Consider the following 26,603-nt stretch of genomic DNA (forward strand, 5'->3'; position numbering starts at 1 on the left):
GGTGGTGCACACACCATGCAGTGTACAGACGATGTGCTGGGGAATTGGGCACCTGAAACGGCATAATTTTGTTAACCAGTGTCACTCTAATAAATTCAATTTAAAAATAATAATAATAATAATAAAAGCAGCAGCAACAACCATAAGAGACTCCGGGAACCACATCTTCAAACAAAGCTGAGACAGATACACAACTTCAGACTTTGAGACAGTCTCGAGAACACGCCCTGAAGTGTAGACCAACACAAGACTTGTCCCCTGTCACCCTTAGCCCATGCTGGTTTAACCTCTGCCTCCTCCAGCCTCGTTGAAAATAACCTACTCTAAATAGAACTGCAGGAATACTATCTTCCACTTTGTTCGGGAAACAGAATGTGATTGGTGCTCTCCCATGGGTGACCAGTAGCCTGTGAAGGAAAGATCTAAGGCCCAGGAACAAGGCTGACTTTTGTTCTCCTTCCTTTTAAGTGTCTACTGTCCATGAACCTCTGCCCAGGGGGTCTCAAAGAAAGAACTGCATTCGTAATGCAGGGCTTCTCACAGGGGTAGTTATATTTTTAAGGCCATAATCTATTTCCTCGCACACTTTGGTATCCTTAATCAATGTATTTCTATCTTCACTGCCACCTGCCCCTACAAAAGTGTGTGCATACGCAAGCACACATACGGACACAAAACACACACACTTTTCTAGGGAACTAATTGGAACACCTCAATCTAAGGAGAGTGGGGTCCTTGCTACACTGAGGATGTGATGTAGCAACCGGGACAACCATTAGATTATCTTGTCAGGATGCTCACACTACTCCCCCAACCCACCCCCCCAAGCACACCTTCTGACACGTCGCTTGTCTTACCTCTTGTATTCAGGGTCTTTCTTTCAGACAAAAATCACACGCAGTATTAGTTCTTGGGAATCTTGACACTTTTTTTTTTTTTTTTGTATTTTTCTGAAGCTAGAAACCAGGAGAGACAGTCAGACAGACTTCCACATGCGCCTGACCGGGATCAATCCGGCACGCCCACCAGGGGGCGATGCTCTGCCCCTCCGGGGCGTAGCGACCAGAGCCACTCTAGCACCTGGGGCAGAGACCAAGGAGCCATCCCCAGCGCCCGGGCCATCTTTGCTCCAATGGAGCCTCCGCTGCTGGAGGGGAAGAGAGAGACAGAGAGGAAGGAGAGGGGGAGGGGTGGAGAAGCAAATGGGCGCTTCTCCTGTGTGCCCTGGCCGGGAATCGAACCCAGGACTTCTACACGCCAGGCCGACGATCTACCACTGAGCCAACCGGCCAGGGCTTGACACATTTTTTATTCAACCTACACATGCATTTGGTGTGACAAAGACTGGTTCTTGGACATAGTCTTGGACTAAAAGAAATAAAAACCACCCATGACCATGACTGTTTCCCACATATATGGGAGGATGTGTATAGCTGGTGGGAAGTCCACCACCCCATGCCCTGTTTTTTTTTTTTCAATCAAACCACATTATCCATGTGAAGACATTGTGGCCTCCACATCTGTCGCCCCAGTCAAGTCAGGGCTGATTCAGCTGATTGTCCTGATCTCACCATTCTCTGGAAACAACAGACTACACTGAAGACAACTTTCTCCGGGACAAGACACACTGAACTTTCATTACGGATGTAAAGGTATGGTACCCAAGTTATAAACCTCAATTAATTTGTAAATATGGGGCATAGCAATCTCATTTACCCGTCTGCCTTCCAACATATCTAGACGTTGAGATTTACCATTTGCTGTTCAAAAACTCATTTCTTGACCATATACTTTAAATAAAGTAGCTTGTGTTTATTTAGGTGATCTATCAAACCTGTTATTCACAAGATACGATTGAGGAAGGGATGGAAGGATCACATTCTAAGATTTTATCAGATATTTTTATGGGGAAGTGTTCAGTGTCAAGTATATATTTGGATAGTGGAAAATTTTGTATATCTAAAACGTGCTCAGTTTCCTCAAAATCTGATACACAAAACTAAACAGCATGTAGTGATGGTACCGGAGCAATCGATGAATTAAAGTTCAGACCAAGACCTAGATTGGATCTCAGCTGAGACTCCTAACAGTGAAATAGCCGTGCCTTTCATACATACGGCCTACGACTGCTACCCTGCGAGCAGATGTACTGCCTTCGCCAACACAACACTAACACATAAAATGCCAAATGAAATGGGTCTTTTTATCTCCACTGGGAAATTCACTCATTTATCCCACAACTATTTATTAAGCATTAAGTATGTAAGTGCACTGTTTTAAGTGCTAGGATGCAGCAGTGAACAGAACACCACCAAACAAACCCCCGTCTCCCACTGTACCGACTTTCTAGTGAGCTTCTAAAACACACGTTCCTACAACTTTAGGACTAATCTTCTATTTTTCTGAGAAAAAAAAAATCTTCTAATTAGAATCTTCTAATCTTTTAAAAAAATTTTTCTGAATAGGAGAAGGGATACAGATGGAGAAGTTTCTGGGCTGGGCTAGAGAGAGGGACTAGTATCTATCGACTTGACCTCGACTGTGAGAGGAGACACAGCCAGGATGCTGACCTCCTCTGGGGTGGAGAAAGAGAGGAGAGGGCCTGGGAGCAGCAAGCAGCTTGGCTCTTCAGTCATCCGGTCAACACTTACGGAACATCTATGATGAGACACTCTGATACACTAGTTGAATCATTTCTTACTAAGGTGACTTCCCCCGTCTAATAGTGTTGGTGGTCTGTAAAAGTGACTCCAGGTATAGGCATGTTCTTACAGACAGCAGCTGGGTAATGGTGTTATATAAATGACTGCAACTTTTACATACAAGGCAGGTAGAGGATTCCACATACACGGGAAACCTACTTGTTAACGTGAGCAGTCGTCACCGTGCCACTGGGTCTCACCGAGAGAACAGCCTGTCCGTGGCTCCCAGGCTGTTTGGGTCAAGGCACCGTACGCTCTGGCCTGCAGGCCGGGCCGCGCTGCTCTTACCATGACGGAGATGTGCAGGATCCGCAGCTCCTCCTCTGCCGACTCGTGCTGCGGCTCTTCCGTTGGGTCCTGTCCGGGGAGGCTCGGGGCGCCATCCTGGTGATGGATGTGAAAAAGCAACGTGCCGTTCTCCAGCCACTGCTGCCGCCAGCGCACCAGCGGGATGTCCTCCGTGTTCCCCGAGATCTCTGGAGGACAAACACCAAAGGCACACATCAGAACCCCGACTGGACCAGTCCGAATCTTCTCATGCAGCTTCCTCCTAGACGCCGGCGTTGATCAGCCAGTGTCAGCGGAAGCCAGCGGAGGAGGTTCCAACTACAGTCGGGTCAGACCCACTGCTGCTCCAAATCTCAAGGAAGGGAAGAGACCCTGAGAAGAAAATTATCCCCCACAGGTCTGTGTACTGTAATCTAGCGAACCAGCCTCTCACCCATGGAGAAAAATAGCGAGGCAAAAACTCAGGTTCTTCCCCACATTTCTATGCTCAACTGCATCCTTTACACAGCCCAAGTCGGAACACTCCGATGCCAGCCGCCTCCTGGGGTAAATACAAGGTTGTTTCCCTCATAAATTTTAAAGTGTGAGCTCCCTAGAAATTACTGCTCGACACCAATGACTCGACCAAGGAGAGTGTTGGTAATTACTATGCAGAGTGCTGGCACTATAGAGCCATCCTGGAAAGTGACTCCAGAGCCACGGGCTGACAGGTTTGTTCTGAAACCACAAGTAACTTCTGCATCACCCACTGGAGGTGTCTCATGCTCGCCGCAGCAGGTCAGACAATGTTTCCATTCCCTTTCATTTGTCTTTTCACATTTGCAGAGCAGAGGTGGTGTACACGGCAACGGTGGTGAGGAAGTGGGCCCTGACCACGGACAAAAGCATTCGCCTGCTCTCACGGCGAGAGACTGAGGCACTGGACTACCTCTAACAAACGAGTGACAAAACGCCAACCGTGCACTTCAGACCACGAGCACTAAGCTACTACTGCCGAGGTACAAAGTACGCTGCTACGTGACCCTCTGCCGAGATTCCTAAGCAACACCATATCAAAGCTTTGGGGCATCCCACAACAGAGTGACCTGGTTGGCCCGACCTCTCCTGAGTGTCACTTGGCTCCCAAACCATTTCTTCCTTAACAACCCTGACCGCTGAGGGAACAAATGTTCCGCTGGACACATGGTAGCAAAGCTTGGCTTTATAAAACTTCATTTTCATAAGGCATGGCTTCTTCCAAAATTTATCACCTTTGACCAAAAAAAATAATAATTCCATAGACATAAAAAAGATTTAATAAGAGACATTTAGAATAGTATCCTCATCAAGTACCACAACCATAAAGAGGAAAGCAATTTTAAATATTTATGGTGTTTATAAATATCTTTCACTATTTGTGCGAGGGCACAAACGGTACTCCACGTTATTTATTTCCTTATATATTTATTTATTTATTTAGCAGACACACGCTGGGCATGTGTTATGCACCAGACCCTGTTCTAGGCACTACAATTCCCAAGCAACCCACCGTGCACGGACATGGCAGGTGCTACAACGCTGTGTGGGAACACCGATGAAGGGAAGACTGGTCTTTCCCGGGTAGAGGGCAGAAGAGGGGAGCAAGGTAGCCTTCTTCTTCGTAGAAGGTGATACTGGTGTTGTGCCTTGAAGTGTGGGTGACTTCCTTTGACTACATAGATGGGGGGGACCACATTCAGACACTGACAAAAGAATGAGGAAGAATGGTGGCTGGGCCTCTCAGAATAAGCCAGTGACAAGAAACCTGCATGAGTCACACACCACTAGCCTATGCCTAAAAGACACTGATATGACCGCCCACCTCTTACCACAGACCAAGGTGAAGAGTACAGTGGAGGGTGTGAGGGAGGACCAGCTGGCAGCAAAAGCTTGGCCCTTCCCCATAATCACTCAGGGGGCTCAGTCATCTGGGTGGGCACTGGGCTGGCAAGCTGTCCATGCTCTGGGAAGTGACCGTCACAAGCATGGCAGAAGGGCAATGGGCACAGGGTGTGAGAAAGGAAGGGTCCCTGCACCTCTGTACCCATTTTCTGCCGGCACGGCCCCATTTGTCAGGGGAGGCAGTGTCACAGGCTTCCCGATCCACCTCACTGGATGTTCAGGCTCAGAGAAACTCTCGGGTGTGCCTCCAAGGGTGCCTGCTTAGACTAGCAGCAGCCACGCCGCATGGGACCTCCAATCACAAGCCCCACCCCACAGCTCTGACCCTTCTAACTGCTCATCAAGCTGTTCCATCAAAGCCGTGGGGAGAGTCCTCCTGAGAAACACATCCTCCTCCCCTCAGTCCTTTCCCTGTCATTGCTGAAGAAACCAACTCCATCTTCCTCTCATCATGCACAGAAGAGTCACAAGCAGTCCCAGTTCCTGATACAGCACCTAGTGACACAACTGAACCACCCAGCACGACACATGCCAGCCTCCTGCCCGCACCGCGGATTTACTCCTCCCACATCAGAGCCTCTCCGGCCCCTCCTGGTATCAGTCAGAAGGAATCAAGTCCCTCACGGCTCCAAAGCGCTTAACCAACCAGATTTTTATTTCCCAGGGGAGAACATCAAGTAGGTCAGGCTCATTACCTCTGTTTTAACTGCAGAAGCAAAGACAAGTAAACACCCAGACCAAGGTCACCCGACTTGACACAGAACAGGGAATAAGATGGATGAACTCTGTCAGCTCCCCTCCACCCCCAACCCACACACCACACAGCCCGACCTATGCACATGTGCGGAGAGAGGACACACTTGAGGACAAAGTCCACATGGTCCTTTAGGAAATTTTGTGCTACACACAGGACTTTAATTTTTTTGCACAAGGAGTTAGTATTCCATGACTTCACTTAAAATTGATATTTAATTCACATACCCAGAAACCCACTCTTTCAGAGCATACAATGTTGCGGTTTTTAGCATATTCACAAAGCTTTGCAACCATCATCACTCTGGTTCCAGAACATTTTCATCAGCCCGAAAAGAAACTGTACATTCAGCGGCCCTCTAAGACTTTGCCTGAGGAGAAAGGTATTCTGCTCCCAGGTCCCAGGAGTGATGGTGCCCAGGAGAGAACAGGCGCGGGGCGGGGCTGACAGAGGCTCCCATGAGAGATGGGCAGGGAGCACAGCATCCCTGGCCTTGGTACCAGGCCAGCCTCTGAACCTCTCTGCTGGATTTTCATGCCCATCCCTCTGGACAGTGACATCCTCATTTTTCCCAGACCAGACTCATCACAGAGGGCAAAGGTGAAAGGGAGAAGGACACCATGTCTGCCACTGAGGGCACTGTCATATTTTAGCTCCAAGACAATTCAAGAATGATGGGTACTTCCTTGGCTTTCTTCCCTTCTCCTGGCCGGGACTGGTGTGGATGAGCTAAAATGCTAAACCAAGAACGCATTTGCTTATGCTGTGCCTGGCCTGGGTCAGCCAATGAAAAACCACACAGGGCACGATACACGTCTTGTGAGTTTCACCGCCACTGGGCCGAGCTGGATCTTGGAAGGAGCATCAATGCAATCACGCTGGTCCAGACCTCAAGAGGAGGAAATGCTCAGGAACTGCTTTACCGATGCAAGGCCACCCTGAGACTTCCCAGGAGGAAAGCGGGGAGGCGATAAAATAGCTGCTCCCGTCCACGGCCTCCTGAGCACTGCAGACGAGAATCAGACGGAGCCTTCGCTCCAATGCATGGAATAAAACAAGCACCAACAGGAGCCGGCACAGTCACCTCGAGACACCACAGGTGGCAGGAGTGCCGACGCTGTCATCACACTTGGGGCTTAGAGCTGCAGAAGGGTGAGGCTGCCCTGACCTCCAGCCTGTCCACCCCACACACCTCACACCCCGCTGCACCTCCCGAAACCCTAGAACTGTCTGGAATAAATAGAAACCAGCATGCCATTTATCTTGAACACAACAAATATTTTCGGAGCCTAACATTTTTGCCAGTCGGTCAACTATGTGACATGGTCCCTACCCTCAAGGAGCGTTTGATCGAGTAATAAGCCGTGGCCGTGAGTAGCCCTCTAGAGCAGTCACAGCAACGCTGAGTGAGGGGGTGGGACACGGCTGGACGTACACACAGGGGAAGGGATACAGTGGGAAGGAACATGGGAAACGAGTCCCGATGACGAGAGTGGTGTGTACAAAGGAACAGGACAGTGTGCGTTGCAGAACCCAGGGAGGTCCGATCCTGCTGTGGGGTAGAGAAAATGAAACAGTATTGGAGAACTGAGGCTAAAAATGCAGATTGGTGTCAACTGTGAAAGTTGTCAATGCCAGTTTAAGGAGTTCAGAACCAACACAGAGGAGCAAATAGAGCTACAATTTAGAAAGATCAAGAAGACCCAGAAAGAGATGAGCAAACACTCGATTCAATCAGCGTCACTCGGCAACTCTGATCCTGTATCCTACAGTCACCCAAATACTGAACTAGAACTCAGGAAACCGAGGTCTGGAATACCCTTCGATGAGCTGCCTAGCTTTGAGTTTCCTCATCTGTATAAAGAGGGGCTGTATAGATAAATGTCAAGATCCCTTGTTACTTTGACCATCCACGATTCTAAGTCGAAAGGGTGTGCTTCACATGAGCACCCAGAAAAGCAATAATTTCAATGTCACAAACAGTGCCAAATTTGCTCTCAAGTCTAACCTGTTCTCCGCTCCTCCCTTCCCTTTGAGCATAGGGTGCACAGGTTTGGGATGTGATCAGAGCCTGTGAGAGCCAGGCCCATCTTCAGACTGGACCTCAAGCTGGTGAGTAATGTTCTCATTCCCACTGGCACAGACATGCAGTTTCCAAAGCAGAAATCCGGAGCTTCTGCATGCCACAGACAACCTAGGCAGGCAAAGCCACCCTTCAGAATAATCTGAGATGGCAGAGGGGAGGCGAGTGAGATGAAATCACATTTAGATTAGCCTTGGCCATTGTTCAGATTAGCTTGTGGGCTGTGAGCTTGCAGCGTTGTCTTTTTGTGGGGGTTAGCTTAGGACACCCAAAAAATTGCTACAAAAATTCCTTTTCCAGGCATTACAACTTCCTCATGCCATCCAATGCCCTTGTCTTGCTTTAAACATTCCCTCACGCCCAGAATCCCTGCACTGAGCTGCTAAGACAACCTGTCAGTGTTTCAGGATCAGAATTTTTTCAAAAGATTCCTTCACTGAGAACCAGATCCATGATGCTGTCTTTCAAAGAAACTGACAATTTCAAGTCAAATGTGGACAGGAACTGGAAGAGTTCTCAAGTATCCTTTAAATCACTGAGTAACTTAGAGTGTCTTGGAGCAAACCTGGCATCCGGCCCCTCTTCACCCCCGGCAAGGCTGAGTTTCAAGCTGGATCCACCGGAGTAGCCCTGAGGCCGCTCAGGGGGCGAGGTCAAGCCAGAAGAAGCACTGACTTGTCAATTCTTAGCCTCATGTCAAGGGCACCTGATGAACTGACCCTGAAGTCTTCCAGGTTGAGGACGACACCCCTGATGGCCATTACCCTTAGAAGGCTTTGCTTAGACCCAGGCCTTCAAACCTTCAAACCTGCTGTTAATTCTAAAAACCCTTCTTCCAGTTAAATCTAATACAGCTTCTGAGGGGGTTCCCCAAACAGAGTTATTAAAGAACTGGATTAATCGGGAGACAAAAATGTGCTACCAGAAAACTCCCTGCCCTTAGAGGAAGGGAAGGGGGTTGGCGGGTTACTCATTTAGTTTGGTTGTTTTTCAAGTCTATCAAGTATGGTATGGTGAATGGCCTCATAGTCTTTATGGAAGAATTGAAAGGGAAGGGAACATCTCTAAAAACAGAACATGGTCACCCTACTACCATAATGCTATCTCTGTTGCCACTCGGAGTTTCCCTGTATGATGACAATTAAGCTCAGAAATTTAGTAGCAACAAAGCCAATTGTCCAAAACTAAGAATAACAGACGGGTCCCATTCCATCAGGGACTACCATTAAATTTGCCAAAGGTAGGCCTGTGATCAAAATACCTCCTTTTCTTCAATTCTATTTCTTTTTTAATTTTCCTTTCCCTCCAACTCTAATTTCAGAGTTTGAAAGATATTGATGGTAGGTGTGCGTTCCCACATGGCTTCATTACGGTCTGCCAACTGAAACTGTTAACAGTGGCATTAACTTTCAACACCTTTGTAAGAAAATAACCTGCTTAAGTCAGGGGTTAATAACAGTAGAGGATCACTAATTATCCTGCAAATCTTTACCCCGGTATCAAAAGTGATCCACGTCTTTAATGCCTCTAGAACGGCAGCCTCTGAAGACCCCAACTTGTTCCATAAACATAATGAGAGCAGCACATTAGTGTCCTGGCCATCTGTGAAGAAAGATGAGGGACAGATGAAAAAGGAGACAAAGGAGAGGCTGCCGAGAGAAAGGACAAAGTCAAGAGAAGTGAGGAAGGAGACCGGCCGGAGAAACAACGTGCTTCGGGCTGAATTGGCTGGGCCCCCGTACCTCTCACCGCAGGGACCATCTGGCATGTTGTGCTGAGTGGTCCGATCCGACCGCCCAGACCGAGAGCCACATAAAACAAGGTGCCCTGCTGGGCCTGAATTCAACCAGCACAGATGCCAGGGGCATGAAGGTCTGCCTGAAGTTTGTAATGGTACAGACCCGACCAAGTGAACAACAGAACGGGAGACAGCACAGCCAGGAAATCCTTTTTGTGAAGATGTTCGGTGTCCAACTGGGAAAGGAAGTCTCACTGTGGTTCCTCTATTCAGCTCAGGGCCAGCTGCCTCCCACCATCTTGTTCTTGCTCCTCGGCCTCCAAACCGCTCTGAGCAACAGCCGCAGAATTGTGGGAGCAGAGGCTTTACAGCACAGTGGCTTCAAAGTTCAACCACCTCTCACCCAACGGATGCACAGGAGGCCCCTGTTTCAAGTAACTAGAACCTTCTTGACTTGCTGAGATTTGGAATAGAAATTTCCACTGGTGATCAGGAGAGGGAAAACTGAAATTTCTATTTCCCTCGCTCAGTGACATTTGCTCTCGATGGCAAAAATGAAAGAGCCTAAAGCACCACGATACAGTGACGAGACAGGGAATGGCAGGTTTGCGGGCGCGCTGGACCACTGAACGGGAAGTTGGGAGGATAAGGCTCTGTCATCTCTCTGGAGCTCAGTTTTCTGACCTTCAAATGACCGGACTAGAAGGTCTCTAAGGACTCCCCATCTCTAACCATGGTATTCAACCACACAAAACCACACGTGACATTTGGCTTTGGTTAGACCCCCCCCCCCCGAATTGGGTGCAGGTTGAGTATATTTCTGCCAACTGGATAAATGTCTCTGAATGTTTTTCAAATCAAACTTTCCTCTTGGAGTTGGGGACGCTTCCAGCTCAGTCCGAGCCTGTCATTTTTAGAGGAGAGATTGGCTGTATTGCAACTCATGACAGTGACCTATGGAAACTCCATCAGTGGCCCCCAAAGAAGAAAGAATCGTGCCCCTAAAGATGCCTCCAAATGATTTCCAGTGACTTATTTACCTGTGATCAATTATGTTTATGTAAACAAGAGACATCTAAATTAAATTAAAAAAGAAACTTCACCTGATTTCTCTCTGCAACCTCACCAATATCCCTTTATAGAGCTATACCTTAAAAAAAATCAGAAATGTTAGCATCCCACCCACCACTTCTCTTTTCCCCAAAGAGGCTGAAGATGGACTAAAACGAACCAAAATTAAAGCCGGTGTGACGTGAGAGAAAGCAGTAAGGACCCTCGATGGTCCATAGTATGTTGTGGCGGGGGCGGGCAGGCGCGGACAGAAAGCAGAGGGTGGCCTTTCACATCGGGCTGATGGAAAGCAGCGGAGCTTTCTATGGATGCCTCTGGAAGTAGGTCACTGCATGAGCCTGCGCCGGCATGAATAGCAATCAAGCGACGACACCAGCATTCTATTTACCTAGCCGTGGAGCTGAAAGCATCCCTGCCGGCGGAGGACGCGGCCAAAAGGCTCCGACACACCCGGAGAGAGACGAGGAGGCTTTCAAATGGCTTATGATTTCATCCAAAATGGTTTGCTTGCTCCTACGAATATGTTTCTCTGGATCTTTTCAAACCTCTGCGACGAGTTTATCCACATGATGCTCATTAAAGTCTCATTTGAAAAGGTGGTGTGGAGGGAGGGAGCCCAGAGCTCTTTGAAAAAGGCAGGGTTATCGGAACCACAGAGGCACTGTGAAGACCAAATTTACATAGATCTAGTTCTATCCCGCCACTGCCACTTGACTGACCTTTGTAAATTGGGATAACGGCACGCATTTAACAAAATCTGACATCAAGTAAAATGTGTAATAATATTTAAACTCTGTAATGCTAAAATATGTATTTACGGATCATTTCATACATTGTAATGAGAATAAGTCGTTCTGAAACCTGTGCTTCCGCGACTGGAATTCTGATTTGAGCTTTGCAAGTCCTTGGAGGCCCCGTCCTTGCCGTCCTTGCCTTGTGGCACTGGGAGCAATGTGAATGCCTGGAGGTCAGAAAGCTGGGGCCCTGGTGGCAGGAAGGTTGGGAGGAAACTGCCTAACCAACCCAGGGAGAGCTCTGCTCCTCCTGACTCCTCTTTCTCGTCCTTCAGGCTTTCGCTAGCAAAGAGTTAAGTATTTGTTCTAATTCTCTGGCCCTGAACTGTTTCAGGAAGGTTCCCTCCGTGGGTCTTGCTTTATAAAATGGTTGGAAAAATGAGACTGATGATGACAAAGTATCACCTGTAAGTGACTTATAGAAGGAGAAGAAAGAGCCCAGTGCCTGTTCTAGACTGTCTTCATTTATCTCCATTTCTAATTACTTCTCATCCAGTTGGATTTCTGTTATCATCCGTGATTCAACTCAATGAGTCATGATGTACCCATCATGCACTGGCTCTGGGAAGAAGCCCTTTCAATATTCATGAGCTCACTTAATCCTCAATAACCCTTTAAGGTGGGTATTTATATCTCCATTTTAAATAGTTCCAGAAAAGTCAACATACTCAAACAAGTTCACTAGTTAGTAAATACTAAAATGGGAGGTGGGGGTCCTAGCACTCTTAGCTTCAAGGCCACTGTTCTTCCCCCTATTTCAATGTTCATTTTCTCACTTTCCAGATCTCAACTCCAGCAGAACAGAAGTGCTTAGCATTATCTGGCATATAATGGACACGATTCAACATGACTATCATCATCATCACCATCACTAATACTGTGTTTTGGTTATGATTAGTATCATTCACATAAATTCTAAAATTGAGTAATAATATTGACAGAGTTAAGCAAATAGTACCTTTATTTTTTTATTTATTTATTTTTTTTCTGAAGCTGGAAACGGGGAGAGACAGACAGACTACCACATGCCCCCGACCGGGATCCACCCGGCACGCCCACCAGGGGCAAAGCTCTGCCTACCAGGGGGCGATGCTCTGCCCCTCTGGGGTGTCGCTCTGCCACGACCAGAGCCACTCTAGCGCCTGGGGCAGAGGCCAAGGAGCCATCCCCAGCGCCTGGGCCATCTTTGCTCCAATGGAGCCTTGGCTGCGGGAGGGGAAGAGAGAGACAGAGAAGAAGGAGGGGGTGGGGGTGGAGAAGCAAATGAGTGCTTCTCCTATGTGCCCTGGCCGGGAATTGAACCTGGGCCCCCCTCACACCAGGCCGACGCTCTACCGCTGAGCCAACCGGCCAGGGCAAGCAAATAGTACCTTTAATGACTCCAGGTGCTTAAGAGCCTTCAAACATCCAGGAGCCATGAGCCCAGACATCTGCCCATTTAGACTAAGGAACCTGGTCCAAGTTATGCTTTTACATTTCTCTAATGCTCCTTATTAAACTGAACACTCTTTGGATGCCCCTGATAAAACGCCACCTATGCTCTCTTTGCTGTCGGATCCAGCCACAAGGGCTTTCACAGAGGGATACCATGCTTTCCACGCCCATTCAAGGTTGACACGCAAGGCCAGTCCAGTGAGCTTGCTGCAGGGCACTTAGCAAGATGTTTGTGAATTAAGATGTGTAGGCCCTCCCAAAGGGATGTGGGAGTAGTGACTGTGGTCGAGGAAGAGAAAAGAAGTACATGAAGGTGGTGTTGAAATAACAACGAAGCTTTCTTCAGGGGTAAGCTGAGTCTTTTCCTGCAGACTAAGCTGTGAAAGTGCTTATCATTGTTAAGAAGAAGAAACAACAGGCCCAAAATGGAGTCACTCGTGCTAAACCCCATGTCAGCAAACCAAGACTTAATAATATGCAGCCAAATTGCACGTTCAGCTTCTCCCAGAAATGCAACCTTTAACCAGTCAGTCTAGAATAACCTGGTCAGCACTAGTGAGGTAAGCTGCCTGAGAGAACCCTACCTCCACCCAAAAGAAGTTGACCTTGCCCCAAAACACCCATTCTTTGCTAGAATAAGTTCCTTGCCTCCCCGGCTTTTGCCTACAAAAGTCTTCCATTTTGTACATACAGCTCAACCCTCTTTTTTTTCTGTCTGCTAAAATGAGATGCTGCCTGATTCATGAATCATTTAATAAAGCCAATTAGATCTTTAAATGTATTCAGTAGAATTTTGGTTTTTAACAGATTTGGTGGCAGTGATGGCATCAAAGGAGATTTCCAGCAGCTTTGGGGACAAGAAATATGAGCATGGCATCCGCGAACCCTTTTGAGCTGTCTTTCAAACCATCTCCCGAGGCTATGGGTAAGTTCCACTCGCTTCCGAACTCCTCTCTTGGGAAGGAGCTCCTGATCTGACTGGCTTTCCAATCCAGGGTCAGGCAGTTTGAACTAGCAGATGGTTCCACCCAAGCCCCTAGTGCTTGGTTCAGGCCACAATTCCACACTGGGAACTGCTGGTGACAGCCACAGTTTCCCCATGTGTCTAGAATGGTCCATATTCCACAGTCTTCAGGGTCTGCTGGTTCAACCCTTTACCTAGCCTTCCTTCCCCACTGGGGAGTGTTGATGGCGCACACGGGACGTATTTTGGCCAGACTGCAGTAACATTTCTTGGCTACTGCTAGTGTGTTAAAGTGCACAAGTTTGCCTTGTTGTGTAGGTAAGTGCTTATTATCATTAGCTATTGTTCTCATTAGCTATTGCTAATGGGAATCTCTAAAGCCAAAAAGCCAGAAAAATTGATGAGCATGAGTTGAGCATTTAAAGGTTATTAGAGCACTCAGCACCTAACCTAGACACTCTCATATTAAGAAATGTTGGTCACAGAATGAATCAGCTGACACTAAGCCATCTGCCTACCTCAAGTAATAAGGTGTACTATATAAAACAACACAATTCCCAATCCAGTGGCACATCCCTTTTAGGTATTAGTTTCGCTCTGATAGATCCAAAGGTTTGTCTATAAACAAACCAATAGCTAGATGAAAGAATGGATGAATAGACAGATACATACATACATACATACAAACATACATATATCCATAGGTAATTAAAATGGGATCCTTAAATTTCAAAGAGTTGAGTGTGCCACCTTCCAGCACACCTGTTTATTTTATGTCTAGGAACTATGGTCCCGGAAGCTGTAGAAATCCGTAAGATGGCACAATTTTACTAAAAACACCCTAAAATTACAATAGCTATGGTGGGGAATGTTCCAAATAGACGAGATCACTTACTTTACACGTCCACTCGAAAGCAAGGGTTCCTAAATCAAACCAACCGAATGAGATACTTATTTTAATCATTATACAGGAGCTCCCACGAGGCTTCAGTATTCTAAAATAGCTTCATTAAATAATTTGTGGCTAAAAGCTAATCAAGACTTAAAAAATACACAACTGTACACAAAAGTCCACCAAACTATTAGCTTTGGTGCTACAATAGCTCCAAGGCCAGGAACCTAAAATCACCTGTGGGCCCACATCATACCCTCCTAGGGGATGACTCAGGATGCTGGCCCAGGCATCGATATCTCAGCTGTAATCAACTGGGACACTGGAAAGAAGACTGTCATCAAAGGGTGCATGCAAGTTTTTCAACATCAAATTAACATCCTCATCTCTACCCTTGAAGGAGCGCTCCCACATGGGCCCCACCTAGAGGATGGGTCTCCAAGGTAAACTACTATCAGCCATTCCTTTACACTGCAAAGGGGAACCTAAAATTACAATTCACTTAAAAACTAGCCACATTCTGGTAGATCCTGGAGCTATACCCTACGTGAAACCTCACTTGGGCCTTCAGATGGGATCCTGGGAAAAGCCGGCAGAAGCCGGTTGAAGATGAGAATTCTTACCAGACTCGACTCCTCCACATCTCTTGTCTGTAGTGCCCAGGACAGAGGGAGGGTGTGTGAGAGAGAGAGAGAAAAATAAAAATAAAATTCCACATTGTCCCTTCTTTTTAAAATCCAGACCACTGGTTACTGATCTTAGGGGCATCTCTAGATCTAATGAAGGTGCTATCATTTGCACCCCGTGTGAGGACGGGACGTCTCTGGGGTCCCTGGGGTTGGCAATACTGCCAGAAATATTTACTGGTTGTCTCAGCTGAAACCTGACAAGATACTTGAAAAGATCTAATAATTCTATGATCAGACATCCGACAAAATTGAACGTGAATATTCAGAGCCTAATCGAAATTTTGGGGGGCCTCTTTCCTAAGTTAAATATACCCAGAAGGAAAGAAAAACAGGCCAAAGACAAAGCTCTAATCTTTTGGGATTTCCATCTTAGTTGCAAATCTTCTCCCTGCTGTAAAGACCCAAATGAATAATAATGTAGTTGGATGCGTGGTTCAGACCCTTTATATCATTTAGGCTACAAATGATATCAAGTCTTTGAAGAATTAGAAGCTTATCCTACAAATTTTTGCAAGGCCAGAAACGCAGCTCTAGGAACAATTCAAAATCCACTTACCCTTTTTAACAATTAACCTCATCTATGCATCTTAAAAGGCTTGTAGCGATCGGAAAAATTCTGGCCTTAGGAAATAAAATGTAATCAGCCATAATCCTAGTTATTTCTTAAAATGCCGCATGTTAAGAAAATAACCAAATTTCCTTGTCAAAGCCAATTAACCACGGCCATTTTTAAGTTTTTTGACATATACAGACAGCCACCATTTCACTCGAATGCTTTCATCAAAGTAGCTTTGGTTCAAAAGTGCTTCCTCTTCAAGGAGATTCACGAGAAGAACTTGAACAAGTACAGCTTTCTCATAACTTTGAAATCATAAAACTGAACAGGGTAAGAATTGCCAGAACTGATGAGAAACTAGATTCGAGCAGAACCAGTGTTAATTACACAAGACTGAATGAACTGAGGAAGATTAAAATGTTTTTATGACTTTTCCCCTGAAACATTGCTGTTTCTGCAATGTTTTATTTACTCAGATTTAAGGAAACCTTTTCTCTTACGCTAACCTATGATTGAGAGCAATTCAGGAAAGTATACCTTTGTAAACAAAGATGAAACACTGATTTTTCTTCCGACCTGATCTCTTCAGAATTCAGCATCCCCTGAGGATTCACTTCCAGTGTGGCTAGTTATTTGCATAAGTTCAATGAGAATCTGCTCTCCTTGTAACAGGACACAATGGGAGACACTGGTTGTATTAGCAGGGCTTTGACTGGAATGTCATATTTGAGAGAGATATGCACAGACTCAGATAAGACCAGAAAGCTTGAAAGAACGAAGGCTGACTTTATGAAGCCAACAAAGTCCCTTGAAAAAATCAACCTGGTATTCTACTTACAAAGTAGGCAGCCTTACCAGGTGAGTGAGGAAGGTCCTCTCCCAGTGGGCCCAGGAACCTCAGGACATTTAGGGGATCTCAGGAAGAGGCAGGCTCACTCAAATGATAGGTACTGTAGATAAAATCTGCTGTTGAGTCCTAGGCTTAGCATCCTGGGAGGCTTTTAAGAGTTAATCTGAGATTTCCTTATGAAAACTTCTAGCAAAGCAGTCTTAAAAAGAGCTTATATGGTCAATCACTTGCTGCCATGATGTAAATAATCAGGCCAATTTTGTTGTAAACAAATTCATTTTACTGTGATTATCTTTGACTTAAAAATTTGAGTAATTGTAGAGAGAAAAAAGAACAGAAACAACTGTGCCACTTGGCAGATATTCCACTCTAGACCTGTTAATTATCTGTGAGGTTTTGTCATACACCTGTAAAATAGAATGGTTCCTTAATTCTTCCTGTTTCTGCAGATATCTAGCTACCTACAGCTCTCCAAACTAAAGTCTCCAATTTTCTCCCACCCTGCTGATTTGGAGTCACTAACAACAAAGAATGTCCTTAAACCTCCTCAGAAGGGACTCTGCCTGGTCCTCCTCACTACTCAGATGGCAGCCGAATACCAGGAACTTGAATTTTGGGTCTACATCTCTCAATCAGACAGGGCTCCTTAGGACTCTAGAAACTGAACACTGGCTAGAGACCTCAAAATCAAATAAATAAGGAAGTCACTGACATTGATGTAGACTGCATCCACCCATTCCAATCAAGGCTTCATACTTTAACTCAACATGAAACGAAACCCTTTCTTCTCTTTTTTTCCCCTTGACTATAGGATTGGCCTGGAAATATAAAGCTATCCCCCACAGCCCCTGGGACATTCATTGCTAAGGAGGGTAACCTTTCAGACTGATGGATTTGTCATCTAAGACTCCGATCTATCTAGGATGCTCGGGACTCTCTGGTCCTCCCTGTGAACAATTTCTCTTCTATCCCCAATGTCCCACAAACTCTGATCAACCCTCTTAGATGTCTTTTACCAAGTTCAACTTTCATGGCCAGGACATCCAGTATCTTGTTTTTATCTTTCTCTGATTATACTGTAAGTGCTTAATCAGACACTAATACCTACATATATTTTAGTACATTTTTCCTCCGATGTTCTCATAATCATCTACATCAGATCTGCCCTCAGTCACAAAAAGATCTCACCAGTAGCACCTATCATGGCAAAGTATTTACCCCAACTCTTTATTTCAGGTTAGGGGATTTATTTACACGTCAAACATGCTGAAAACCTAACTGACCCATGGTGCGAATGGTCAAGTACAACGATCCCTGTGAAGAATCCAGTGGCAGTGCCACCTTGATGGGAATAGTTTGTGCCCCGACAGGGTTTATCTTTCTCTGTGGTGGTTCTCACTTTGCTTGGGCCTATGAATGCCCAGATGGCTGGCATACAACTAGACAATGCCTCTTAGCTTTCAATGCATATCTGCAGCCATTGACCACAAAACAAATGAATTGAGACACCTCATTGGTCAACACCCCTGAATTTACATCATCGAGTTAGAAAGGAGCGACTGGGACATAGTCATGATCCAGGAGTCACTTCCTTTGGCTTGGCCTTACTTCCCTGGTTAGGAGAAAAAGGAATGAAGCTATGATCAGAGATCTCACCATAATTCTAGAAAGTATCATTGAATCTGCTGCTAAAACAAGACCTAATACCTGCCTAGCAACCTTAGAGTATCTGGCTGAAGTTGTTCTTGATAACAGGATAGCCCTTGATTATCTTTTAGTTGAGCAAGGTCTCTGTGCTGTGGCTGACACCTCCTGCTGTCCCTGGATTAACACTGCTGGGGAAGGTGAAACTCAGTTACCTAAGGTGACTGAGCAAGGCTTACAAAGGCTTAAGAGGTGACTCCTTTAACCGGGTCTTTCTTTGACTTATGTGATTTTAATGGATTTAGGTCTTAGGGACCATGGCTTTTAAGTGACTCCAACCACTGAGAATAATCCTATAATAATCATAGTAATCCCCCTGGTGAGCATTTGAAATATGCAGGTCCACTTACACACAAATATGTTTTTCAGTTGACCCACTCAGTCCAATCAACCCATGCAGCTCAAACTTGCACTGTTCAAGGGTCCTCTGGTGGCTGGAATTCACACATGTGGAGGGCCAACTTAAATTATATGAAGATTTTTTACTTATTCTCCAACAGTCAACCATATTTTCTCAAAAGTTTTCAATGCTTGTCTTCAGCCATTGACCACAAAACAAATGATCTCCCCAAGACTAGAATGTCAGACAAAGAACAAAGAGAGTGACCGACTTGAACAAGGTGAACCCGAGTCATGACCTCTGAATACCCACGGAGGGTGAGCAAGACCACTAGACCATGTGAGTGGCAGTTGGGAGTGGCGCTGACAAACCGTACATTTTGATCACCTCTCAGGTAAGCTTAGAGTTTGACCAAAAGCAGGTAATGATTATATTAAAAAAAAAAGAAAGAAAGAAAGAAATGAAACAACAGGTGCCACATGAAATCGCTTTGCTTGTGCTAAGCTCCATGTCAGCAAACTGAGACATAATACCCAACTTGATTGCAATTTCAGCCTCTTCCAGGAATGTAAATATCAACCAATCCAGAATCACGGGGTCAGCACTGGTTAGATAATCTGCCTTGTAGACCCCCACCTCCACCTCACGAAGGTGACCTTGCCCGAGGCGACCGCTCTTTGCTAGAGTATCTTCCTTGCCCCACCGCCTTCTGTCTGAAAGCCTTCCCTTTGCACAGCTCCTCGGACCTCCTTTCTATCTGCTAAGGCGGGATGCTGCCCAATTCATGAATCATTAAATAAAACCAGTTAGATCTTTAAGTTGATTCCGTTGAATTTTGTTTTTTAACATCATAAATGCCAAGAGGTATCGACTGCACTCAAGTGGAACCTTGCAGTCCTCTCTTTACCTCAGGGAACAAGGTTTGCCATCCTCTTCCTGCGGACCTGCCATCCTCTTCCTGCGGACCTGCAGGCTCGCCCTGCTGACCGTGGCCACTGGCCTCTCGCACATTCGCAACTGGGGAGCCCAAAGCTCCATGGGCCGGTCAGCTTTCTAGGCTTTCTCTCTAAACCACTTCCTCCTACACAATAGGGGGTCTACGTATATCTAATCACCATGTTGTACACTATAAATAGGTACCTTCGTCAATTATTTTTTTAATAAAGTTTCAAAAAAAGAAAAGGGCGTGGCAGTGACTTCTAAAGACTCTTCTCACTCTAAAATTCTTTGATTTTTATTTTTTAATCTTCCTATGGTCTGTAATCGCCATACTGGGGGCTGACCCTAAAGTCCCTAAAACGGGAAGGTGAGCAGCGGTAATAATCTTAGGCATCTGTGTGGTGTTCTTCAGCCTGAGAAAAGGGAGTGGGAAGGGCATTTTACAGACTCAAGCAAGTAAAAATATCCAGATTATATCCATTGTATTAAAGCCTGCAAAGGCCTTCCTTACCCCCTTTCTTTTCATTCATCACTCCGGCATAGTGGGTTTTACAGGATTAGAATCAAAGGTCAGAGGATAAGTGAAGAGCTAGCTACAGGGCCAGAACTGATGAGACGGAGGTAGCACAGCACAAATCCAGCCGTCCAACTCCGAGCACAGTGCTCTTCCCACCAAACTGTGCTGCCTACCAATGCGGTGTGTATTTACACTGAGAAAGCATGAACCACTCTGCCTGTGTCTCAGCTTAATGAATTAGATACACAGAAGTTATACAGCAATAGTAAACATGGTCAGGGGTTTGAAGAGTTTGGGCTCACAGACCCAGGAATGAAACTGAGCTATTAACCAATTCGCACTCGGATATAGATCACAGAGCAATATGATGTGATTTCCCTGTGACAGACTCCCCTGGGGCATCACGTCTGCCTCTTGCTGGATCCCGGTTACCAGTCTTAAGGCTCTCTAGACACTGCCCTGGGCCCATTTCTGGAGGCTGACCTGTTTACAAAAGGGGTCAAGATGACCTCTAAGTGACTTGACAGACATCCTCATGGAAATGCTGGTCTAGCCATCCAGTCCCTGCTGAGTGAATGACAATGATTTAAAAGAAAATTACCAGGTCACCAGATTGCTAAAATATGTTGCTGCTCAGCTGGGAATAACAGGCAGCCATCAGTATCCCTTGCTCACATCTCTCTTACTTTTCCTTCCTAAACTCTGTCTTAATTCCAAACCCCTCCCTGCTCTCCTGGCCCCCACCCACGAGACACCCACTGAGGGGCCTGCAGGGAGAAATGGGAGCCACGCACTCAGCAGGAAGGATGCACTTTAGGAAGCAGACTCTCTCTCTGCTCTTTTGCATCCATGGACAGCCTGGCCCCATGTGCCTGCTCCCTTCTCCTGCCCCATTCTGTGCGGCCACGGCTCTGCAGAGCAGGTCTGAATCTGTGTGTTTATATCATCATATACGCTTCACAGCACGGGGATGTTTTCCTCTTCTCATCTCTGTTTACAAGTGTTTTAATGCACACTCAGTACCGGCTTAGTGTTCAAAGCGTGTGGGATGATGCAATGGTCCAGCTGAAACTGACGAGAATCAAGTAGGACAATTGGTAATTATTACTATTTTTCACAATAACAGACTTATATTGAGCACTGACTATGTGGTAGGTAATAGGCTGGACACATACATTCTCATTAAGCTACTTGACAGCCCATAAGTTAGGGGCTATTATTATCCAGGATTAGGAAAGTGAGGCAAAAAAGAGGTTAGGTAACTGGTCACAGGACTCTGGCACTGTGACCTTAGGAAGGAACACACTCTTCCTGAAGCCACACTCTTTCCGTTTGCCAATTAGTAAGTCACAGTCCAGTGAGGGAATGTCAACACGCAGGCCAACAACCCTGGCCACCCTTGACCAAGGAAGCAGCTGTGGACACACTGTGTGAAGGGAAGAGAGGCAGTGCCTCTGGTGTCATTCGCATGGTCATGAGAATGGGAAGGGGAAAGGGTGACACATGAACTGACAATCCGTCTAGATGTTCTCTCTTCCTTTGACCTTGATCGAGTCAAGAGCAGGAAGGCGCTGTAGAATAGCACGTACTAACGTCAGCCCCCGCACACACACTGTCTATCAACCCAATAAACAATAGCTAATGCTAATGAAGTATTTGTAACAAAACAGGCACTACTGAAATGCTTTTGAGTCCTTTCATTTTCACTACCATTGTACAAGGTGGGTGACAATTACAGGTGAGAAGGCTGAGGTTCAGAAAGGTTAAGTAACTCTGCCTACGAAGTGGAGGAGACTGTGTTCAAAAAAGGATGTCTACCTCCAGAGTCTGGATTCTGCAGCATTTTATTTCTCAGCCTCTTCCCTCTGAACCATCCTAACACACACTCCCTGTTACAAGACTAGTTTCCAATCAACATACCTGCTCACTACACAATCCTTGCCCCTTGTCTCCTGACTTCTGCCATAACCTTGTTACTATGAATTGGAATTACATTTCTTCTGGGGTGTAATTTTTTTCATGTGCAGCAATGCTCTGCACATATTTCTACTACAAGGGGACCCCTCCATGGGGATTTGTTCTTATCTGATCCTGGCATACCCCACCTGTACCAAAGGTCAAGACATTAGCAGGCAGAGGTGACGCTGACATTCCTGCTTCTCACTCAGTAGCACTGGCCCACTCATTAGAGGTTGTAACAAAAACAATCTTAACAGAGCTTTGCAAAATGAAATAATAAGAATAAGGTGCTGGGTTTTCTGTTCCTGGTATATAAGAGCACTCTCTAAAGAATAGAGGTATAAGTTTCATAATCAAGCCATTAGATTGTGAAGACGAGTGAGGGTAACTAAAATGAGCAGATTATTTGACTTGAGTTCGGACACAGAGACAGGAACTTAGGGACAGCTGTACAGTGTTGATAGCTTCTTACTTGGTGGCCAAAAGGACAGAGTTCAAAGGCAAGTCTGTGCCAGTGGGTATGTGTCCTCCCTGAAATCAATCTTAAAGCTGGGGTCAATTTCAATTTCTTAGAAAATGTCTTTTTCTGGCCCTGGCTGGTTGGTTCAGTGGTAGAGCACTGACCTAGCGTGTGGAAGTCCCGGGTTCAATTCCCAGTCAGGGCACACAGGAGAGGCAACCATCTGATTCTCTTCCTCTCCCTCTTCTTTCTCTCTCTCTCTTCTCTTCCTGCAGCCAAGGCTCGATTGATTCAAGCACGTTGGCTTCAGGCGCTGAGGATGGCTCTGTGGAGCCTCAGCTTCAGGCGATAAAAATAGCTCAGTTGTAAGCATGGCCTCAGATAGAGCACTGGCCCCACATGGAGATGCCAGGTGGATCCAGGTCAGGGCGCATGCGGGAGTTTATCTATCTCTCCTCCTTTTAACTTAAAAAACAAAACAACAAAAAAAGAAAGCTTTTTCATACATTAAGTTTTCAGTACCTTTTTTTTTGTTTGTTTACTGCATTTCTACTTTCTGATGATACCACACTCTGTGAAATAAGCTCCATATGCACAATACCTGCTGGGTGAACCGTTACCTTCTTTTATTTGCCCTACACTTATCTTCGCTGGGTTTCAAGAAGAGCTTTGAATCCTATCATTTGAGTATTTGGTGACCATGGTCAGGGATACCTGACATGGTAAATATAAATCCCATTCCTTCCTAGTCTCTGCCTTTGTATCCTTCAAAGTCCTCTCATCATTACTTGGCTGTTGTGTTTAGTATGCGTCAAGGTTTTTTCCTGTCTTCGCACAACCACACCCACTTCCGACTGCCCGTTATAGCTGGCCTTCTGTGCACTTTCTGTGGGTTCATTAAATGCGTTCCCTAGAGTGCGGTAATGCAGCTGAGCAGTAATAGGAAGGATTCTAATATCACAAAACCTAAGCCTGAGACAAGGCTCCAGCCTCTGAAATCTTTAGGCCTCCAATTCTTTCTCTTTCAAAAAAAAAAAGAAAGAAAGAAAGATCATCCTAAAACCGACATCAACCTCCCAGGGTTTGTTAAAGTGAAACAGCACATGGGAATGCTTCAAAATATGAGAAATAGTTGTCGTTATTAATATTAATACAATCATTAAAGATTAGTGACAAGAACAACATTTAATTCCTGCTTTAAAAAAAAACCCCGACATTATCCTACGTGAGTGCAGAGGACTGTTACGTGTCCCAGGCCTTTCACGATGATACTGCATTTCCCCGTTTCAGCCAGGACAGCATGCTGGGTGGATGTTTTTAGAGAATGGTTTTACTGAACTCTAGGTTATTTTCCTGAATCCTTAATGAGCGACAGAGAGCCTTTTACATTATAACTAGAGCTCAACCCTTCGTCTGGGAGAGCATGACCTCGGTAGCGTGAAAATCACCTTCTTCTGTCCTCTAACACCGATTCTAATGATCTTGGGGTCAGCCTCCATCACCTTGCCTGTTTAGCAGATAAAGCTTGGTATTATCCAAATCATGTAGGAAGACTGTTAATTATACTGCTTTTCGTAACTGAGGCTCCATGCCCCACAAATGGGGTCATGACTTACCATTAAAATAAAATAGATTCTAAAGGTAGAACCTCCCTAAGCTTTTTGATAATCTAAGTAGATCCCCTCCATCAATCAGCACATATGGAACAATGACCATTCAGACCCCACTTCCCTTCAGAGACCCCCCACGGTCACCACTCCCCTCTCCCACGGTGCCTTCCCCTTCCACTCCTGCTAGGTTCAGTAGGTGTTGAAGAATGTGCAGAGCTGGTCCACCAGCATCAACGTTGGCGGTCTGCCCCCCACCCCCACCCCGTGAGGGCTCAGAGTCCTTACAAACAGGCATGGTCTAGCAGATCGGGGAGAACTGGTTATTTCGACACTACTTTCCCAAAATTTACCTCCGAAATTCTTCAGGATGCACAGGTGCACCTTACACAGCACCAGTCATTTAATTATTCTTGTTACCTGGTTTGGGGTCTTCTTAGTAGTCATTATGACTTGTTTTAGCCCTTAAATTTCAGGAAGAAACAGGTCTGTTGAAATTTCACAAATTCTTCATTAAGACCCAAGGTAAGTGTTTCTATAAGTAACTTTTCTCATTTGCCCTCCACAATCATGAAAGAATGGGAGGGTTTCCTGACTGGCATCATTTTTTCTTATCTTGTGGGGATCTCTTATACCCATGATGGGCCCAAAAATCTATTCTTGGTCAACTAATTCTTATGGAACACACATCATTTCACATGTAGTCATTCAACAATCTATTAAGAGTTTTTCAAATCCTTACTTAAAAAAAATTTTTTTTAATATATTTAAAATGTTCTGTTGACACAAGACATACATTAAAGGGAGCTTTGCTTTCCCTGCTAAGTTTCTTCAGTCATTTAAGGGATGACTGACATCCCGCTTTGTGTGATTTTTGGTTTCTCCTAAAGAGCCAGGCCTGCATTGGGTGGGGAGAAAGTTTCTGGTATAAGGATGGCTTTTCTCCTCCTGGGCAAGCCTTCCCACCCGAGGCGAGGGGTCATTCAACAGCAGCGAAGACCCCTCACCCCATCGCTGTCCTCACGGGAGCAAACCAGAAAGCCTGGGCTGACAGTCTCAGAAGGGAGACTCACGGAGGCGGGGAGTTCAGCCTTTGATGATCATTTGGGGAGAGATGGGAGAAGGAAAGATGTTTTCCATCTAGAGTTTCTAAGGTTGTGTTATATAGATGACAAAGCTCAGATGAAGGGGCCTTAGAATGTAGCTGGCCCTGCCTCTTTAATTGCCCTGTCTAGGAGGCAAGCCTGTCACCAGGGCTGCGGTCTGGGTCTGTTCAAAAGATTGATTGGCGCAAGATGGGTTTCTGTCCGACCTAGACAGCTTCAGTTTTACTGGAATTGGGGCAGGCCGTAAACCTATTACTGACTCAAGGAAATTGAAGCAATTAAGCCTGCAGGTGTGCCTATTTGTCATATTAATGATGGATCTGTGTTAATATAAGTCACAGAAGACTTCTGCACTACGCGCTCATGTCGGTGGGGTGGGGGGGGGCTCCACGACCTCACAGGGACACTGCCACTCTGTGGTGCTGACACTCCCTGGTTCACGGGGCGATGTCTCCCCTCCATCCCAGCACTGGGAGGGGGTCTCCCATCACAGCCCCAATTCCAACCAAATGATTTTAGAAATGCGGATGTTGACCTGGGGGAAGAAGATGCCGGTTACTGGTACCTAGTTAGATGTAGAAGGAGCATCATTTGCACACATGATTTTGGAGTCAGGCTGACCAGGGTTAAATAGCAATCTTTTTATTTAATCCCAGTGTATCTTGAACAGGTTACTTAAGTCCAATAGAAACCATAATCTCTACTTGACAGGGGCATTGTGAGCAGGAAACAAAGTTATAAAGGTGAAACTTAATACAGTCTCTCATAGCTATGGTCCCTTGAATGGTTTCCCCTTTTCTGACCTTGGAAATATTTTAGCTCCTAGAAATTAATTTGCAGCCATTCCTCATAGGTTGTCAGGCTACACCGGGTGAGACACAGTACCAGGAGGTGTATGAAGAGACGGGCAGGCCAGGGCACTTGGCATGTCCCTGAAGGCCTACCACTGCTCCTGCCAAGGGAAGCCACCCGTCCTCCCACTGACCCCCGCCCTGGCAGGGCACCCACCTAAGGGCAGCCTGTCTATAGACTGGGCAGTGGCATACCACGTGGCTCCGCACAAGAAGATGAGCTCATAAGATTCTCACTCTCAGGGTCTGACACAGGGAACGTGGACCCAAGAGGCATGTGGCAGCGGCAGAGCGCAGAGAGAGGCAGAGGGGAGCACAGGTGCGGTGTCAGGGCCACAGGCTGCTTCAAGCTGCAGAGATGAGGAGGCAGAGAAACGGAGCAAAG

General features: G+C 45.9%; 1 protein-coding gene across 6 annotated transcripts in view; it reads right to left on the reverse strand.

The window, feature by feature from the left end:
- The window catches only part of ASTN1 (astrotactin 1), a 292,150-nt gene that overhangs the window by 184,565 nt on the left and 80,982 nt on the right, over positions 1 to 26,603 (reverse strand). For all 6 annotated transcript variants that reach the window (XR_010729358.1, XM_066261216.1, XM_066261215.1 and 3 more), the window contains exon 2: positions 2,991 to 3,178. Coding sequence is in view for 5 of the 6 variants with exons in the window: in XM_066261216.1 (XP_066117313.1) it covers positions 2,991 to 3,178 (188 nt within the window). In the remaining variant the exon portion in view is untranslated. The remainder of the gene's footprint in view (positions 1 to 2,990; positions 3,179 to 26,603) is intronic.

Source organism: Saccopteryx bilineata, chromosome 2 (genome assembly GCF_036850765.1).
Source record: "Saccopteryx bilineata isolate mSacBil1 chromosome 2, mSacBil1_pri_phased_curated, whole genome shotgun sequence".
Lineage (NCBI taxonomy): Eukaryota > Metazoa > Chordata > Mammalia > Chiroptera > Emballonuridae > Saccopteryx > Saccopteryx bilineata.